The 20,623-nt window shown below is 37.4% G+C and overlaps 1 protein-coding gene across 3 annotated transcripts; it reads left to right on the forward strand.

Annotated features, from left to right (window-relative positions):
- The first annotated feature begins 623 nt into the window (after window positions 1–623).
- On the forward strand, window positions 624–20,162 carry LOC103720025 (protein CIA1). Of its 3 annotated transcripts, XR_005510058.1 has the most exons (12): window positions 624–1,087; window positions 6,319–6,465; window positions 6,558–6,776; window positions 6,890–6,954; window positions 8,387–8,452; window positions 8,526–8,600; window positions 9,419–9,472; window positions 15,114–15,176; window positions 15,879–15,948; window positions 19,486–19,570; window positions 19,708–19,924; window positions 20,029–20,162. XR_005510058.1 is itself a non-coding variant. In XM_039122689.1 (11 exons), exons 1-11 carry the CDS (start codon window positions 896–898, stop codon window positions 19,713–19,715), a joined length of 1,044 nt encoding a protein of 347 aa, XP_038978617.1. In that variant the 5' UTR covers window positions 624–895; the 3' UTR covers window positions 19,716–19,961. The 3 variants fall into 3 exon arrangements, 2 of the variants coding, with proteins under 2 accessions (XP_038978617.1, XP_008807765.2); XM_039122689.1 differs by lacking the exon at window positions 20,029–20,162 and having other exon boundaries at window positions 19,708–19,961; XM_008809543.4 differs by lacking the exons at window positions 9,419–9,472; window positions 20,029–20,162 and having other exon boundaries at window positions 629–1,087; window positions 19,708–19,961.
- Window positions 20,163–20,623: the final 461 nt, after the last annotated feature.

The following is a 20,623-nucleotide window of genomic DNA, read 5'->3' on the forward strand; positions in this document are numbered from 1 at the left end:
ATTTTCAAAGAATGACTAATGTGTTATTTTTATTTTTCATTTCTTTTTCTTTTGTGATGATCGACGCCTACCTTTAAATGTACACATATTGATCAACGAAACTCTTAACTTTGTGCACAATGTCATGAAGTTGCCTTATCTTTTCTTCTTTTCTGTTTAGTCCGGTTACATTATTTTTTTTATTACATTATATGAAGTTCTATTGATCTCTAAGGGAGGCATAATTGCTAAAAAAGAATATAAAATCTGCAATGAATTTTGCACACTCCCTTTTTGTAAAACAAAATTAAATTCCCTCTAAAATCTTTCATCATTTTCCTTTGCTTAAATATTCATGTCTTGAAAAATTTTGGATCCATGCTCTGCTATTGACGATGGACACCAACCTCCGGTGTATGGCATGCTTTTTTTTTTTTTTTTGGTACAAATGGCATGCGTTTTCATATCGAGATACATATCTATATATCTTTCGGCAAAAATAGCCACGTGCCATCCACGCGCCTCCAACCAATAGCCTCTCCTTCCGTACGCTCCCCGACGGCTCCTATGACCCATTAGAAAACCGTAGCGGATAAAGGCACCATCAGTAAACTTACCCCTCCTTTCCTCATCATCACATCGCCCATTCTTCCGGAAGACGTCCCCCAAGAAGAGCTAGGTGAGGGCTCACCTATTCTCACCGAAGCAAGCGGATAAATGCTCTGCCTCACTTTCCAGTCGATCCCCGGCGAAGACCCCGAGCTTTCCAAAACCCTAGCCTCTTGGGAAAGAGGAATCCAAACCCGCAGCTTCTCACTTGGTCACTCTTCTCTCCGCCGGCGAATCGAATTGGGTCGGGGGATTGATCAGTCCCGGTGATCTCTGGTGGTGAGCGGCGGCGGCGGCGGCGGCGGTGATGGACTTCTTGGAGGGGAACCTGGAGCTGAGGGAGAGGCAGAGGCTGGAAGGCCACACCGATCGCGTTTGGAGCCTAGCGTGGAATCCAGCAACCGGAGTCTGTGGGATTCCGGCCATGCTGGCCTCTTGCAGCGGCGACAAGACCGTCAGGATCTGGCAGCAGGGTCCATCTGGTTCTTGGGATTGCTCGGTTTGGCTTGTTCTTTGATTCCCTTTCTCTAAGTTCTCTTTGATTGATCTGGTAGTAGCTATGCTTTGATAAACACTGTTTATTTTGAAGTTTTGAAGAGAATCAAAACGAACATTAATTTTGTCCATGCTTTTGGGGTGACAAACCTGTTTGTAGAAATTCTGGTTGTAGAAATCTGGTATCACATAAGTTTCATTCAAGTAATACATGTATGTATGTATGTGTGTGTGTGTCTATATATATATATATATGTGCATGCATGTATGTAAATATATGTATTTATGCACGTATGTATATATGTTAGCTACTTTAAAAAAGAGTTAACAATTTGAAATCAATGATGGACTATTCAAATTCAAGATCCAAATCATTGAACATGATTTACAGTACAAAAAATGTGTAGAAATCAAACTTTTTGGTGGTCTCTGACTTAATCATCAAGCAGGTGGCAAAGCAGACATTTTTAATAGCATGATACCATCTTTTACTATGATCTAATCATCAAAATGTAAGGAATTTAATTCTATTCATGTTTTAAGATGTGTGAATCATGATCAACATAGCAGATTTTCAGTTTATATACCTTATCATGTTTTTACCACACTGTGTGATTGATATCATTCATATTCATATTGACTGGATGTATAGGTTCAAGACCACCAAAATATATGAATTTTAGTCTCTAGATATTTTTTATAGTGTAGATCATGTTTAACAGTTTGGATCTTCAACTTGAATAGCCCATCATTGATTTTAAAGTTGTTAACTCCTTTTTTTTTTGTTGAAAACGGCAATTCATATAGCTCTAACTTGAGTACATCCAGCCAAATCCAAAGAAAGTAAAGAAGTTGTTAACTCCTTTACAAGCAGTTAATGTATAGTCCAGCTCCCATGCACATATAGATTCACTCACATACTCTCACACACATATATATAGACAATATATATACATACATACATATATAAATACATGTATACATTTACATATGCACACACATATTTTTTGATACATATATACACCTATATGCAAATACACACATATATATGTATGTGTGTATGTATGTATATAGGTGTATATGTGTATATATATGTATACTTGTATATATTCACTGCACTTTATTGGAAGTTAGCAGGGATTGATCACATGTCATCAAGTTGTGTAATGAGATTGATAGAGTAAAGGTAACGAGTTGTGTTTTCTACATGTTGAGCATTTGAAATGGGGAAGATATAAAAAAGAGAAAATGGCGGAGGAAGTATCTGGATGTCATTGATATTTTCCAGGCAAACTTACTTGGAAACTTGGAAAAGGTGCCAAATGCATGGATGTCTCTTTTGCTTACACGCTACTTACCAAAATCTAACCAAGGGGACATGTTGGAATAGAAACAAAGGTTTTTCATTATTCTAGTACTCTGTGTGATATGCCAATGTTTAATATGAAATTGAATGTAAAATGTTGAATTATTACCAGTCAATGTAATTTTTCAAACAATAAAGCAAGTTTCAACTTCATTTTAAGAAGTTTGTTCAAATGGCCAAGTTATCCATAAAAGCTTATCTAATAAGTCATATAAGATTCTGAAGAACTATAGTATTGGATTGTATTGGGTCATAAACAAGTGTTTATTAGTGATTGTGATGCAAACTTTTTGAGGTGTTTGTGGTATTGCTCTTATAGAATGCTATATTAGTTCAAATTATTAATTCAATGCTATCTTTTTCATCTCTCAATACATAGTTTTGAGAAAAAGTTATTAGAAAAAAACTTGTAAGTAATTTAAATTATCAAATAAAAAATAGCAAATTTCAACTATTTAACTATTATAAAACTATTATGACTAGAACTCAACTAGGCTATTGATAAGGCTGCAAATGGGGTTGACTCGTGACCTACCCCGACCACCCCCCCCCCCCCCCCCGCGCGCGCGCGCGCGCTCGCTTAGACCCGACCCTACCCATTTTGGAGGACTCGTGGGGCTGGGTCGGATTCTAAAATTGGACCCATTCTATTTTTCGGGTTGGATCTGGATTTGCTGAATTCAGATCCGACCCGATCTATTTGAATTTTGGTTGTTAATAACTTATTGCTGCTTGTTAACAATCTCAATGTGATATTACTTTGCCACCACTTGCACCAAAGAGTCTTGAGGTATGAGGAATGAATGGATGTTCCCAACTGTATCATTTTGCTTTTGCCCCTGCCCGAATTTTATCAAGAACAGAACCCATTAATATATTGCAGATTAACAGTTTAAGCCTTTTAAAAGGTCACTAATTAAAGAAAAATGCACAACAGATAGGTTCAAAGGTGGTCAATTTTGGAATAGTTGCGTATAATAATTTGATACGCCAGGAATGGGTCTATCCTTGGGGAAGATCTTAGCTTTCTTGGATGTTATTGGCTTTCCAAAGAGAAACAAGGAGAGGTGATCTAACTCTGCCGTCATTAAGAAATTTGTACATGTCACCGGTGAGAAGCTTTATAATGGAGTTGAATCCCTCCGAGACTACATCTATGGTGGTTTGCGGCTTGGAATTTGAGAGGAGAACAACAAGTTGAGTTTGTTCTGATTAATCTTGAAATGCCACTGGTCTCCTGAGTTTGAATTGCTAACTTTCTATGCCAACATTGTATAGTCAACCCCTAGATAACTAGGACGTACAGAACATCTAAGCTATGGGTTCTAAAAAGAAAAACATGGTTTTTACTGTGATGCTTTGTTTATTCTATTGTATATAGTTTAATTATCAACTTTGTAATTTTTGCAATGGCTTCTAATTTTGTGACCCAAACCGGATCCGACCCGGATCCAAATTTTTTGGATTGGGACCAGATTATATATGGACTCGACCCGACCCAAATGGAGAAAAGGGAGAACCATTGAGCTGAACGGATGAGAGAGAGAGGGGGGGGAGGGCTTACTTGAGGCGTCTGATGGCGAGGATAATGAGAGAGCCCTTGAAGGCTCACAAATGATCGAACAGAGGGGGCGCATTGAATCGAAAGGATTTAATCACTGAATCGAGGAGTGATGTTGAACCGTTCTGGCCGAGCGTCAGTTCGATCCGATACGGGCTGAGCTGTCTAGTTTGGGTCCCTTCGGCAATTACTGGTTTTAAGTGTTGGACTATGTTGACCAACCAAAATTGGCACTCAGCATGAATCTGCACACCGATTTAATTCTTTCTTTTAATTTTTTAATTAAAAATGATTTTAATTTTTTTATTATTGTTTTGGCGCAGTGAAGAACATGTGCTAGCATCACATGGGACAACACATACTCTTTTTACAAGTAGCCGCCGTGCCCATTGGTGCCAACACTAAAACCTTGCCCGCAAAAACTTCTTCTATTCTAACTGCCTTATTTCTATGCAAACAAATTTTGAATTAATAATGTATAAGTTCAGTATAAAAATCATAATTTAGTTCTGTTAAAAACACTGAATAATATGATTTTAATGCATTAGAGGCTAATGTTCTTGATTTATCTTGATATTTTGATGTTCAATTTGTTCCAATAACCTTATTATTGATTGGTGTTAATTGTGCATGGTTCATGTGTGGGCTAGTTTTAAAATTTTTGAATCAAACATGTAAACTTGGACCCTGAAGTAAAGAAAAATTATAAGATTGAATTATGAATACACTTCTATCTAAATTAAGTGAGTCCCCACCCCTCCTCCCCAAAATGAGTCCCCAACCATCACACTCATTTAATGGAATAAGTGATTTCATACATCTTGTGGTCATGCACAATTTTCCTTCATCATGCTTGTTCTTTAGTAATGATGAACCCACATGGCATCCCATTTCATGCATACTTGGAGCTGACTATCTGTTGCTTAAGTTCATTAAATCTCAGAATTCTCATGGTCGACATTCTTAAACAATTCCCCACCAAATTTCCTTTAGGGTATGCAACTTGCGTTAAAACTATACTTAATGAATACTACATGGGCTATTTGGATAGATGTAGTCAAGGGATCACATATTCCACAATGAGAACCTTATGTAAGCTCATATATACACTAGGCCTTAGTTAAGCATACAAATAACAACAGAAGTAGATGGATATACTGGATTCCCATCATCCTTGATGCAATTTTATTAATTTCTTTCTTCACCCTTCAAGATTTGAAACATAAAATAGGATTTTTTCTGTAGATTTTCAAGTAAAATTTTTGTATGATGGGTGAACATGCCTCTGCTAGACAAGGTATTCCCATTATCACAGTTGTAAGCAAATTTGATCAGGAAGAACCTTTGAATTAATGGGTTGAAGATAATCACCCTTGCTCTTTGACATCAAAAAAGTGATTGTGAAATTTCTAATATAGCTTGTCAAGCATGTTGGCCACTCTACTTGCCCCCTTAAGAAGCAAAATCAACATATTAAGCTGCATCATATCTCTTCTCAGTTCACTATCTGCACTTCTGCAGAATAAAAGATTTTCTGTAACATAAAGTAATGAGCTCATGTGGTCCTTTGAAAGAAAATCAGTTTGATATAGTCACACTTGAAACCTGATAGCTTATTCAAAATGTCAAATCTTTACTCTCTCTCTCTCTCTCTCTGCTCGTGCAAGCATGATATATTGTCTTAAAATAGAAAATGTCTATACTGGAACATAGGTCCTAATGTACACTCAAATCTGAACTTTCTGACTTCAAGAAGCATACTTAATGATTTAATATGATTAAATTGTCTTGCTGACTTTGATAGGATTGCAGGAGTCTCCTGCCACTAGGACTTTCCCAGCAAACCATCAAAGCACGTCTAACAATTTATTTTGTTATTCTGTAGTACACCTTTTTTTTTTTTTTTTGCTTTTTGGCATGAATGCAACACCTGTCATCCAAACTACCTGATTGAAGTATGGGAATCTACCAATGTTTCAACTGTTTTGTTTTTATTGGAAATTTGATCAATGAAGCTCTTTGGATAGGTTTTCAAATGGCATAGGTGTTGCCTTTAAAGTTCTCCTGTATTTTCTAGGTTCTTTAATTCATGAACTATTATCCCTGAAATGTTGCCATTGGATGGAATGCACTTTCATCTACATCACTTGTAGATGGAAAATGTGATCGATCAACAGAAAAATTTAAGATAAACACTTCTTATAAGTTTTAAGTTGAGGTTTTGAGTTTAACAACTCGTGACTCTCTTGCCATCAGGTCAATTATTAGTTTTGCAATAATTACATTCTGGAAAATTCTTTGAATGCAGGCTGTTTTGGAAGATAATCATACTCGCACAGTCAGGTCTTGTGCATGGTCTCCTAGTGGAAAGTTACTGGCAACAGCAAGTTTTGATGCTACCACTGCTATATGGGAATGTGTCGGTGGTGACTTTGAATGTGTTGCTACACTGGAGGTACAACTTTCATGAGGATGTATTGTGGTTTTCATATGTTATTTGAATTGGTTCAATGATAATAAGTATTTATGCATCTGTTTTATGTATAGGGTCATGAAAATGAAGTTAAGAGTGTTTCATGGGATGCTTCTGGCTCCTTGCTAGCCACATGTGGTCGAGACAAGACTGTTTGGATATGGGAAATGCAACCTGGTAATGAGTTTGAGTGTGTATCTGTGTTGCAAGGTCATACCCAGGATGTCAAGATGGTGCAATGGCATCCATTTATGGAGGTTCTGGTTTCTGTCAGCTATGACAACTCAGTCAAGGTATAGAATTGTTGAAATAGTGTCTTTTATCTTCTAGAAAAAAAAGATGTTTTCAACTTCCAGTAGTTTCTTTATTGGCTGGATGAGGTTAGCAATATCCAGTGTGGTGCTAGATCTGGGCAGAGGATGGTGACAGTGATGATTGGCATTGTGTGCAAACACTAAATGAAGCTAGCAGGTATTTAACTTGTCACATTTTTCTTTTCCTGTCAGTGAATTCAATTATTGTTGTTGTATCTGCTAAAGATGAATGATGATTATGGAGATTTTGCCTTCTGTGCAAAAAGAGTTAAACAAACAAGTGACGCTCAAGATTTCACAAACAAGGAAAAGTAAAGGGAAGAAATAAGCACAATATTATTTAGTTGATCACAAATTCAGGATATGGGAACAATTGCAAAGGCATGTTGTTCGGCATGTTAGCATAATAGCAGTTTCATTGCTATTCAACATTGGCACTAAAGTTCCTGATGAATTGATGCAAGAAAACATGTTCTCAATATAATCATCGATTATGCTAGCCCATAAACATTTGTCCTCATATGATCCACTAGTGTTCCATAGCAAGAAAATTTATTATTGCATGCAAATCTACTCGAGTTGATGAGCAAGTAGCCAGTTGGCTGTTTGGTGCAATCCTGTTAACAAGCTCCAACAAATATCTACCACTTATTCTTGTAATTTTGTCATAGAAAATCATCTACAGAGAAAAAGACATGGTTAGTGTTTGATAATTAATCTCTCTCTAGCCCCCCTTCTCTCATTAGCCTCCCCCCTCTCCTCCCGCCCCACCCCAAATATTTTTTCCAAATTTACTGAGGAGATACAAGCTTATGGGTTTCATGCTCCCCATTAAGTACATAAATTGGCGGTTCATCTTTCTATTCATTCTTCCATTCAATTAAATATTTGTGGTTTAAGTTCTATACAAGGTAAACAAATAAGGTTCCTAAGTCATAAAAATATCAAAGATTTAAGATAACATCGTTTGAGTTTGTAAGAAAATATTAGATGTTGGTCAATGCACTATTTTAGAAAAAGTTACGTCTGAATTGTTTATTTTGGTCTGATCACAGTATTTCTGATTTTGGAATCTTTACCTTAGGATCTTTTATGAGCATATGTTATGCTTACATAATATGTGAGCTATAAGGAGACTGAGGTTTGCCATACCAACCCATATTTTTTTGTACTAGGCATATTGTACCATACCAGTAAGGTATCGATATATGCTGAGATTCAATACGACACAAGGACCAAATTGGCCTGTACTAAGCCCGTACCACCTGATTCTAGCAATTCCATGTCTGGGCATAAGAAAAGTGCCTCTCGACCTGGTGTTGGTACAAGAGCTGTCTTATATCGTACACATAAGGTACTAGTATAGTACCCTATATTGGTATAATAAATCTTGAATGAGACAAACAATAATCACACAATATTACCTTGATATTTATTTGCTTATTTGGATTATGGTGAAACAAATGTCCATGTTTGCAATGCATACTTATTACTCTTCCTCCTTTTTGTGCATACTCGAAAAATAATCCTTGTAGTAGCATTTTGAGATTGCACGAGATATTGACTTGTTTTTATTTTGTGCTTTGTAGTGGTCATACATCAACAGTTTGGGCAGTGTCTTTCAACTCTAATGGAGATAGAATGGCTACCTGCAGGTATGTACTTAACTTGTTTGTTATAGTAAATATTCATAAGAAAAGGTCAATAAAATAGTTATTAACTTTGCAGTGATGATCTGACATTAAAGATATGGGACACTAGTGCTAAAGCATCTGAGACAAGTGGCAGTAGCTGTGGATCTTGGTGAGATGCAACTATACTTTTGACTCCTCAATCATTTTGCATGGTTTATGTAATTTCTCTTTTAGGTGTATAAGTTTCTAAGACATTTCAATGAGAGATTGTTGTTACGAAATTTGTTTATGTAATTAATGTGCATTCAAGTTTTTGCTACCAAGATTTGTTATAACATAGAGAATGTATTGTACTATAACCATCAAGCTTTGTTCTCAGTATGAGCATAGAGAGTTTTCTGTAAAAATATTTAGTTAATTTTTATCAATAGGGAACACCTTCATTAATATGAGAGCATACAAAACCAAGAAGAAGAATATTTCTTGTTTCTTTCATTTTCAAGATATGCGTAGGGAATTATAATGTTACTTGAAGTTGACCATTTGGACTGCTCATCTTTTTTTTAATTATTTGTTAGCAAGTTCTCTCCTAATATTCTACATAGTTATTCAATAAAACCAGCACTATGGTACCCTTAGCTGCTTTCTATTAAGTTGGAAGCTATCTTTCATTGAGTTCATTGAATTGCAAAGGCCTCATTGGTTGCAGAATATGCAATGGGAGGATAGGTATCTATATTCCTCACTGTTCCTCCAAAAGGTACTTAACTACTTATCCCATGGGATAAGGCTATTTGCAACCATGGGAAAAAAGATGAAAAGGTTAAAAGGTGGGATGAAAAAAGTAAAAGGGGAGGAATAACTCTTCATAAAAAGGTGATCGATTAAGTTTATTCTGCACCCACAATGGTTTTGTTCTTTGAATTCTCACTTATTACATGCTGAATAGAATCAAACTGTTCCATTAAAATGTAAAATGTTTGGCAGGGTAACCCAGTATTCCTTTTATTTGGACTTATTCTGTGACGCAAGGGACAAAAGGTATGAGCCATTCAAATTTGTCTATCTAATAGATCGACCCAAATTCTATAAAGAATGGGAGGTGATTTGAGAAGATGTGGTTCAGAATGCGACATTTTTTCAACATGTCTAAAACCAGATTTGTTTGAATACTTGCATGATCACAAAGTGCATGTTCAGAGAAATCATCAAAAGCAAAAACTTCATAAAGTGCAGGAGTAGATTCAGAAATGCTAGGGGATAGAAAAAGTTAAGAAGAGAGTGTTTAAAGAATATTCCAAATGTCTTGATGAATTTATTTCAGAATAATTTGGGGAATATTCACAAAAAGTTGTTATTTATTAATGTAAGTTGGTGAATTGTCCCTCTTACAGCAAATATTGGGAATTTGGGATGGTTAGGGGAGTATTGCTAATGAAGATTTGAGATGATTGGAGGTTTTTGCCCATAGATCCTCGAAAATTGTCTTTTTTTTTTTGGATCAGATGTATTATACAGCTCTTGTATAAATACATCCTTTAGAGTCATAGAACAAAAGATCATGAAGCGGTTAAGGTGTAGAGGAGGAGGCCCAAGAGAAACCATTTTGTGTGATTCACAACATGTGACGCAACCCAATCTGCAGAAAATTGTCTTTAGGAGTTGTATGATAAAGAAACATGCACATTAATATCTTTATTTGAGGGAAAGTGGAGGCAAAACCACCCAGAATTCAGAGAAGAGAAAGACTGTGATAGAAGAAGAAGGGAGAAGAGGAAAAGGAAAGAAAAGGAAAAAAATTCTCCACAAGATAGACAGAATGTATCTACTATAAAGTAGAACATCAGCAAACCTATGTACTGCTTCTAGGTGCTTAGAACATTTGTTGAATAACCGAATGCTTACCTGAACTTGACTCTTCATTGAAGATTGATTTAGAATTATATTTGCATTTTATTGTGTCCAACATGATTATAGAATCAGTATACAGTTGATTAAATGCCACTCAAATTTCTCCAGGAATGTAAGATGATCTCCATCCTGTCCAAAATGATATGAAAGAACTTGGGGAGTGCTGAATATTTAGTTTGTCCAAAACATCAACCTGAATGGTTTTGGTAAAGTTGCATCTTAGAAATAGATGGTCGTGTGACTCCACAAGTTCACTGCAAAGTTCATCTCCAAGTACACATCCTCCAAGGTCCCCTGTCTTAGAAACAGATGGTCGTGTGACTTCATAGGTTCACCGCAAAGTTCATCGCAGAGTACGCATCCTTAGAAGTTCTGCCTGACTCCTGTTCATATTTTCTCTATTGTTGAATCTGTTGTTGAAGCTTAACCAATTTTGATTTTTACGGGCACACATTTTCCATATTATTTTTTCAAAGGGACACCATAAGCAACTAGAGCTCAAAGGGTTGTAAGAGTAGTGGTTGTGAACTTGTTAGAGGCACGATCTCTCTTGAGAATTGTACTAGTGTTTGTAGATGGCCTGTGATGTTCAAGCAGGTCAAGAAGTTTATTCAATTCCAAAGGGGAGAATATGAATGACCGGACTTGTGAAGTAGAGAGTCTCTCGTTCCACTGCAATGCAGCAGTGGTTCATTTCTTTTGCAGCAATCGTAGGGGTTGGGAATTTGATAGCGGATGGGAGAACAAAATAACATCCAGAAATTAACAACCAACATGTTCCGCTTGAACCGAATTTTGTTCCTAAAACGGAGGCAAAACAGCAACAATGCTTTTCCATGTGAAGGAGAGTCTTTTTGTAGGTTTCAACATGCACATTAATAGTATCATGTCAGTCAGATGGGTTTTGCTTCCTATTGAAAACTTGTAATTTATTTGGCAAATGGACATTAGAGGAAACCACTTGTTGCAAATCTTGTTTTACCTATTTTTTGAAAGGACAAGGGGATCAATGTAGTGGAAAAAGGATCTTGTTCATGAGGTATCTACATCTAAAACTGCTTAAAGTGATTGAAGAAAATTTTACCAAGCTATTATGTGATTCTAGAGTTAAATCTTTCATCTCGGGATATCCTAAGACTGCCAAATCATAAGATCCTTTGAATCATGCTATCCACAGTTGCATTGGTTGTATGCTCTTTTGAAGCCTTTCTTGGCCTCCAATCTCTAGCTAACTGCAAGCTAAGGAGATGCTTCACACAAAGAGTAGATTTATTTCTTTAGATCAATCTCTCTCTTTCCTTTTCTTTTAGTAGAGCTTGTGGTGCCCCCTCTCTCTTATTTTTCTTTTCTCTCACATATTACACAATGAGCCACACCATGCCCCCTATTAAAGAAATATATAGGAGAGAGCTATGATTATAATGGTTGGCTCCAACTTGGCAACTTGGTATCCTAGTGAAACTAGGACATCAAGAAAAGGGGTGTTCCTTACTTGGATGCCTCCTCTCTTTGTAGTTGAACTCCCCAGGAGAGTTCGGAGAAATAGGGAGGGGCAGCACACTAGGAAAAGTGGCCACCTACTTCTATATAATAGATTTGCAAAAATTAATTAAACATGTTCAAAATATAAACAATAGGTTGGGCCCTAGGACTCCCATGTCAGATCATGTATTTGCCCCAGTATGGACACAATGCCATATGATGATTCCCATGTTGGATAGCTTAATCTCTTTCCAGTAAATCAGTGTGCTCCTTATCAATGGTGCAATCTTGTGTACCATGGTTGATAGGTTTGGTCCTAAATTTACTTATCTCTAGATTGCAGCAATGTGTCTTACCCCATAGATTGAAGGATTACTTGCAACATGGACGGAAGAATCGTCCTAAACCGCCCGATTCGGGGCGTACCGAGCCGTACCAGCGGCAAACTATGATGGTTTGGGCAACGAAAACAAGAAACTGGCGATGGAGGGAGAAAAGGAGAAGGAAAGAGAGAAAAAGAAAGAGAGTGGGGGAAGGAGAGAGAGAGAGGGTGGCTGCCGGCCGATAGAGGGCTGGGGAGTTGCGCGGAGGGGCGAAGGAGGGGCTCGGCTCTGGTTCTCCTGTTTCGTTTGAAATAGGAGTCTTGGAGGGCTCCTTTTTATTTTTGAACTTTTTAAATTAAGTTGGTAAACTCCTTGCCGACTTCACTTTTTTTAAAAAAAATAAAAATAATTAAGTAAAGTCGGCAAGGGGTTTGCCGACTTCACTTAAAAACTTTGAAAATAAAAAAGAGCCTTTTTTAGGGCCCTTGTTTTGAACGAAATAGGGGAACTGAAGGCGGAGCTCTTCCTCCGCCCCTCCGTGCAGCTCTCCGGCCCTTCGTCGGCCTCCGTGGGTCTTCTTCTCTCTCCCTCCCTCTCTCCCCCTTCTCTCTTTCTTTTCCTCTTTCCTGTTCTCCCTCTCCCCCACTCCCTCTACTATGTTGGTATAGGCACGGAACGACATGGGGGCATATCGAACCTTGCCCCCGAACAACCGGTTAGGGCCCTGGTTTCGGCACAGCAATCTTTGATTTGTAACATTCACACCTTAACTCTTGATGGTGATTTCCAAGGTGCATTGCCATTATTGACTATTCAATGTAATAGCAGACTCATATGCCAATGCGAGGTCACCACCCTAGTGAAGAAGGAACTCACTTAGGCCCTGTACATTTCAACAGCCACATAGGTGTGATCCTATCCTTACCAATAGTTATGAATAAATTTACAGCATTCATGGACTCTTTTTTGGCATTAGGACTGATGTGGGACATATACCTAACACTGTTTAACGATGATACAAATGAAATATCCATGTTATATTCTAACCAATCTTTATAAATTACATGAAAATGGATTTTAGGGGATGCGGAAACATTTTTACCAGTCAATACCCTTTGAGCGTCATCATAGATTTCTTATTAAACATGTTGAGCAGTTGGAGATTGTTGAAGGAGATTGTGATTTGAAGTTATATGAAGTAAGAAAAGTTTCTTACCCCCTATAAGAAAGCTTTCATGAATTGTAGGTATCCTGGAGGAAGCAATTAATGGTATCTTATTTTTGTGCCCCATGGCTGACAACCATCTAAACATGTTAATATATGTGCATACAGGTACAGCGTTAGCTAGAATTAAGTGCCAAGGAGGTTGAAGATTCAGTTCTCTGCTCATGCAAATTCTATGATGGACCTTATAGATTGGGGATTTGTAGTGTTCGACCATGAACTATAATAGAATGCGTAAAAGTTTAATGTATATATTATATGTGTGTTGGTGGTCTCTTACTGACATTTTAAGTAAAAAGAAAATAGAAAATGGCAATTAAGTTGCTATGCTGAAATCAATCAAACAATCAATCATACATACATACATACACACACACACATGTATACATACATACCTACATACATATGTATGTATATACATACATAAATATCCTAAAACAGATAAAGAACAAAATTCAGTTAATTATGATGCTCCCGAATGATAAATAAAATTGATGAATTTCATCATGCCTCTGAAATTGTCCATTTTGTGACCTTCTTGATACATAGGTAAGAAATCTTTGAAGCATCAGATTTTTAGTATCCTTGTCATTTTGATGTTGCAGATTATGTCTAATAATGTGAATTTTTGGTCTTGATGTTCCATCATTGGTCTCATGATAAAACTCTCTCTCTTTCTCTCTCTTCCTCCTTCCTACACACAAACACAACTATTACAGTCATGCAGTTACTGTTTATTTCCTGAGTAAACCAAAATAAAGTCCCTTCTTTTAGCTTTATTCAGGTTAATTTAGCCAACTAACTCTTTGATCACCTGATTGAAGACCCAATGACGAGGGTTACTTTTGGGATTTCAGAAAAATTGAAAAGAACCTTTCCATACCTAATGGTTTTAATTAACTAAGTTAAAACTATTCAGGGAGGCGGGTTCAAATAGTTTTACTTGGTGAACAAGGAATAAGTACCTTTTTGAATAAAGTTATTTAAATATCCCAGTTATTTTTTTGGAAACATAGGGCCATTGTGATTGTAAAAGATTTTAGATAAATAACATTATTCTTTTACTACATTGTGATTCAATTATGAATGAAGAACCTTGACTTCATGTGTACGTAAAGTAATGCAAAAATACAGGCTTGGTTGGGTTTATCCAAGCATGTGTCCAAGCTACTAGACTTTGTGGCCTTTGGCATGAGTTTTATCCCTTAAAAGTCTGAAGAAACACGAATTCATCTAGGACTCGTACTATGATTTAGCATTACAGTTATCATTATTTTAGTTTGAAGATTCCATTCCCTCTGCAGGAAACATTTTTAGCATCAATATTCCTATTTTTCCATTAGTAACTCAAAAAAGGCTATCAGACTTCATCATCTTATCCACCCCAAATTTTCTTGTTTTAAAGATCAGGAGCAAGTTTAGTTTTCCTTACACGAGGAACAAATTCTTCAGCCAATTTGGTTGGTAGGCTGGAGTCTAACTGAAATCACTTGGTTTCTGCTGGCATGGTCCAGAATCTTCTTCCGGCCTATACCAGAAGATTTTCAGATGTTGAATGCCCTAATTGTAGGATACCTTCCAGAGGAATTACTCTCATTCGCATGATGGTAAATATGTATTTTGAATAATTTAGAAGTCATCGAGGGTCGAGGCCCAATCTACATGCTTCACATATTTATTTTATCAGCAATCTGCAATCATCTTTTGTTATCTGATAAGAACGTTTTTCTGGTGCTGTCAGGAGACACCTCTGTACCATCTCTGGTTATCATGATCGAACCATATTTTCAGTTAATTGGTCAAGGTATATGCTTCAACATCATGTATTCCTCTTTAACTTTTTAAGTCGTAATCTAAGTTGGACAGATTCAATAGTGTCATATCTTGTACGTCTGACTACTTTAACTTCATATAAGTAGGCAAAAACTGTTGCTTGTGGAAATGCAAAATCAAAATGTAAAATTTAATTTTACGGTCTGTGTTGTTTTAACAATAATGGAGTATTCTGAACAATCTGGAGCACTTAAGGTCTCTGGTCCTCCTGAAGTCATTGACCCCCCCTCCCCTTTCTAACTGCCTCATAGGTAGTAGCAGTGTAACATGATTAAATTCTATGGTGAAATTGCCCAAATTTCAAGGCAACAGTTGAGAATAAAGTCTACGAGTCCAACCTGCTGCACCTTGTATAGTCAAAGGAGAACTGCATCCTCATCATGACCATTTATTTGCATTTTTTTTAAGATATAAACTTTCTGTATTCATCGTGGGGGTTTATTTGTACAAGATAATACACTTTTGTACTCACACAACAACCTAAACTATGTAGCTCATATCAATTTTTCATGCGACAGTTAAGAGAATAAATTGTAGTTAGGAGATATTGTTGCTTTGTTACTATCGCATATTTGTTTGCAATTATAGATATTAAAAGAAGATAGTTCATTTTACAATAACATTTCATTTGCAAATTTTCAGTCAAGAAATTCACATTGTTCCATTTCAACAGGGACGGTGTCATCGCTAGTGGAGCAGCTGATGATGCTATTCGTCTTTTTTTTGAGAGCAAAGACAACTCGGTATTTCTCAATGCTCCTTTGGTTGTTCTGAGTGATATTTGCTTGAAGTGTTCTTTTTACTGCAGGACTGGTTTATTGATTCGATTATGTGCTACTGTAAACTACGTAGAAATTTCATTGTGAAATTCTAAGCAAGTTGCTAATATTAATTCATCTGTCTGTGATTAGTTTTGCTTCCCCTCCAGTGCACTTTAATTTATCTCATCTATATAGTTTAATTTTGTTTGTCTGCTTTTGCCTTCATTTCCCACTGTCTAATGCTTTTGTAAGGTTTATCATTATTCAGATTACTCTTTGAAGGCCATATGTATTCTGAACATCAATTATTCTTTTATTTTATTTTCTTTCGTTCTCATATGCAAGCAATCCTGGTCACCCTGTAACTATCACGACCCACGCCCTGATCCGACGGGCCGCCGTGACGGTCCTAGGGTGCGGGTAGGCATAAGGCCACCAGCCACCACGTAGAACCTTACTTACTTATCATGATCATCAATGAATCCCTCAAAATTTTGGCATGATACATGCACAAAATGATCACTTTTCCTATTTCTATATTTACCTGTCAGGATATATCAATACATACACAACCCCACCTGTCAGAGCAGCACATATAACCTGCTACAATATAAACCTGGACAAGATATCGCAATACATCATCACAGGCACACAACTGATCTGCACATATATATATATATATACCTGCTTCCCAATCCATCCATGGTCAACCCATATCCACAAAAGGATCTATGACTGTAACTATACACTATGTACAACAGAAGGTTTATTTTACACCAAAATGTATAAACCTCTATCTACATTATACTATGGAGCGGTACAACCAGCAGGTAACTCTAACCCTGCTCCTCTCTAAACGACATATGTCTTGCACCAAAAATATCAAACTGGGGAGTGAGTATATGAATACTCAGTGAGTGGAGTAGAGAGTACTATGCACTTGAGACAAGATATAATCATGGCTCGAGGTGAAATCTCAAGAGCATATGAATGGTGATCAATAACAAGATGAACATGAACTCAACATAAAGAATATGGAGTAAATCATTAATATCACCATAATCAATATCAACTTATTTGAAGCACATATGGAATAATCAAGTAAACATATATGCTACTCATGAATATGCTCAGCAGATCATAATGCTGGAACATACAAATCGGGTGTCAATATGCTGAAACATCGATAAACAGCTATCAGAAGGTGGGTCTTACGCCCCAGGCGAAACACAACTCCCTACTGTCATATGCATGCATAGAATATTACACCACACCAATAATGTAAATGCTGGCCAGTATCCAGAACAGAAATCCATAGAAATCTGTGAGAATCACCTCAGATCTGAATACTATCAGCACCTCGTGGGAATGCTACATCCGCGGAAAGCCATACTGCACCTTACAGGATCTTACTATGCCCGGTGGCAAGCAGATATATAAGTCGCAGGACTGGCCGATCCTACGCCTAGGGCCGTGTCTCCTCCTAGGAAGGGACTGGGTTCTGCCCACCTAGAAGGCTACTATGTGCACACAGGCCGATGTCTAACCCCATCAACTATGGGTGTCCTATAGATACTGCCAAGCCATGCATGAATGACATAATGCACCTTCCCAATACTCAACTATAAAGGAGTATAATCAAGACTACCACTCACTCGACCACGATCCAATCATAAACTAACATCAGCGTTGGGAGTGAAGAGTCAAGGGAGTGCAATGCAACTCAATATACCACTAAAAAGGCTCTACAAGTCTTTGAAATAGAGGAAATGAAATCAATTTACAAAAGAAGTCATTTCACAACTCGGAACCAATTTAACTACTCTTTTACCCCTTGTAATTCCTCTCAATGTTCCCTCAAATGCATGTCCAAATAATCAAGCATGGAGAAACAAGATTATAGAGGAATCTACTACAATATCAATCAATATGCTCAAGTGGAATCAATTCACACTTGGCGGCATTCATGAAAATGAATTAAGAATGCTCATGGTGCAAAGTACATGACTCCCACTCACCTGCCAATCCGGCACAATCCTGATACACCTTTAAAATCTACAGAAGGCAGTGGGGGACTTCTTCTTGTTCCCTAGCTTCTTGCCCAACTGTGACATGCATTAATTATACATTTAGTCTTGTATCAAGGACTCATAATCTATGTATCAATCATAAGCATAGAAACTTTAATTGACTCAACTCCCCCTTCTCTAAATCTTTTCTTTTCTTTTTTACTTTTTTTTCTATTAATTAACTCACCATTTATGTGTATTAGGGACTCCTTTGCATGAGTACAAGGTCCCCCTTAGCCTAATCTAGGCTTAATACCCTATTATGGCATGAAATTTCTTATTTTCCCACCCGGATGAACAATAACCCGGACCAACAGCGGTTACTTCATCCCGGGTTTGATCTACTTTCCAAACTTCAAACTCTATGAAATTTATACCTAATATTCTACACTTATAGGGGTTTCCAGAAAGGTAACTTGCATCACCATTGGAGGCCGATTGACCTCCGAAATATGTCACTGAAGTCAGGACATCGACACAGGTTTTCTGCAGTCCCGGAAAAACCTTGTCGAAATCCGACTCCTCTTTTAACCTCCTCTAAAACTGTCATCTACCCTTTCTATAGCCTAAATTCTCTAGAATACTTGGTAGGGATGGGGTATTTACCTTTTTTCTTCTGAAAACTGGGGTCTTTGCATAGAGGGGAAGGAGACCTACGCTTTTTCCTTCAGCTGGCAGCGCAACCGGAATTCCCTTCCACCTCAAATTTCCTTCCTCTTTCTTCTTTTCTTCTTCTTCTTCTCTTTTTTTTTTCTTTCTTCACCGCCTGAGACTCCCCTCTGAATCAAATCCACCGCCTCAGCCACCACACCCCTATTTAAGTCACTTCAAACACCAAAATTTTCATTTTGCCCTTGCCACTTCATTGCATCTACAATTATGCCATTATCTTTTGATTCTTTCCAATTTTACCCCTCATACCAATTTAAGGGTTACTTTATTGTTCTTTTTCCTATAAAATTTTTTTTTTAGGGTTATTACAGTAACCCTCATCCAATCTTTTGATCCATCAGCAAGCTGCTTAACAGGCTGCCTTGGATCTCTACTGCATGTTCTCAACCTCTCTCCTTGATAGCCTTGGCTTAAGTGGCAGAAGAGACTTGCATCCCAGGCCCATGGCATCCATAGCACCTAGGAATGCTTGTTAAGCATTTCCTAGGTTTTTAGCGTGCTTGTAATATCATGGGGAACCTCCACTGTTTTGGATGGAGACTTACAGTGTGTAGCTATGGATCCAGAACTTAAAGACATCCATCATAATCTGTCACTATGAAATGAAGATACTATTGTTCTTCCAAATTGCCCCCAATAAAATTTTCCATCCTGCTCACTGCTTTCTCATCTTTTTTTGGACAACTATAAATATTTACTTCTCTTGTGCTCACTCCTCGGCAGAAGTGTTGAAAATGTAGTCCAAGATCTCTGACATCTTACGTTATATATGCCTCAGGTTGATGTACCGTCGTACAAATTACTGCTTAAGAAAGAAAAGGCCCATGACATGGATGTAAAACTCAGTGCAATGGAATCCAAAGGTGAACTTTTGCTTTCTAATTGACCTTGCAATCACGTAATCTTACATTTTTTGCTATTCTGGAAGCACTCACTTTATATATGTTTTTATCGATTGATTAGAAGCACTAACTTTATGTTCCTATATTTAAAACCTCAGGAACCTAAACTTCTGGCCTCAGCTAGTGATGATGGGATAATAAAGATATGGGAACTATCGGAAGTAGCCTGATGATAATTTTTGCAGTGTGCAGGGCCTGCAGGCCGATGTCTGATGTCTTTAATTTAATTTTTGGGTCTGCATAGGAATTGAAATGTCAAGCACACGATAGTCTCAAAGTGCTACTACGAGACTTGTAGCATAACTATTTTACTCGGTTATCTTCTCAGATTATTTCTTTTGGCCACCCTTAATCTTGTATTCAAAAGAAAACTGTATATGCTGACTTCGCTGATGTAACATAAACTTGCTTGAATGCAGTTTTGCATCTCCGAACTCCTGGGGGAGAGAGAGAGAGGGACAGAATCTGCTGGCCTATTGAAAACTCTTTTTATAGTACTTCATTCTTCTTCGTAGCTTCAAAATAAATGTATTTACGAAGTTCAAGAGCTTTACTTGTGTGTAGATGTGTGTGAATGCGAGTGTGTGTGTGAGAGAGAGGCTTGAATGTTCCGCCAAAAGAAAGATTGATAGTTAAACATTACATAGATTTGTTAACATTGCATGGATTTGTTAAGAATTGTCATGATCTGGTAAGAATTGTCGAGCTATGCATGCCTTGCAAGCCCAACTAAAGTCCTCATCATGTAGCAACTCACTCCCCATCATCAAGCCATGTTAGCGAAATCCCAGAGGTTTGATCTCATTCGAAGATGACGAAAGAAAATAAACTAGAATCGACATGAAATCGATGATCTCGAGACTCCAATTCAACAGCGATTCTATACTTTTAACCCGCCAGAATTTGCCCGCCGGAATTCCTCAACCAACGCCTCACGGGCTGATGCTATTCCCTTGGAGACGAAGGAGGTACTGAAGGCTGAGGAATCTGGTCCAATCCTTCAGTAGTCCCTCC

Source organism: Phoenix dactylifera, unplaced genomic scaffold, assembly GCF_009389715.1.
Source record: "Phoenix dactylifera cultivar Barhee BC4 unplaced genomic scaffold, palm_55x_up_171113_PBpolish2nd_filt_p 001675F, whole genome shotgun sequence".
In the NCBI taxonomy this organism is placed as follows: Eukaryota; Viridiplantae; Streptophyta; class Magnoliopsida; order Arecales; family Arecaceae; genus Phoenix; species Phoenix dactylifera.

What these genes read in the sequence shown, in the direction of transcription:
- LOC103720025 (XM_039122689.1), top strand. Translation starts at nt 896, where the DNA reads ATGGACTTCTTGGAGGGGAACCTGGAGCTGAGGGAGAGGCAGAGGCTG. An exon ending in CTGGTTCTTGGGATTGCTCG is followed by an intron (nt 1,088 to 6,318) that starts GTTTGGCTTGTT and finishes CTTTGAATGCAG; the next exon opens with GCTGTTTTGGAAGATAATCA. An exon ending in TTGAGAGCAAAGACAACTCG is followed by an intron (nt 15,949 to 19,485) that starts GTATTTCTCAAT and finishes TATATGCCTCAG; the next exon opens with GTTGATGTACCGTCGTACAA.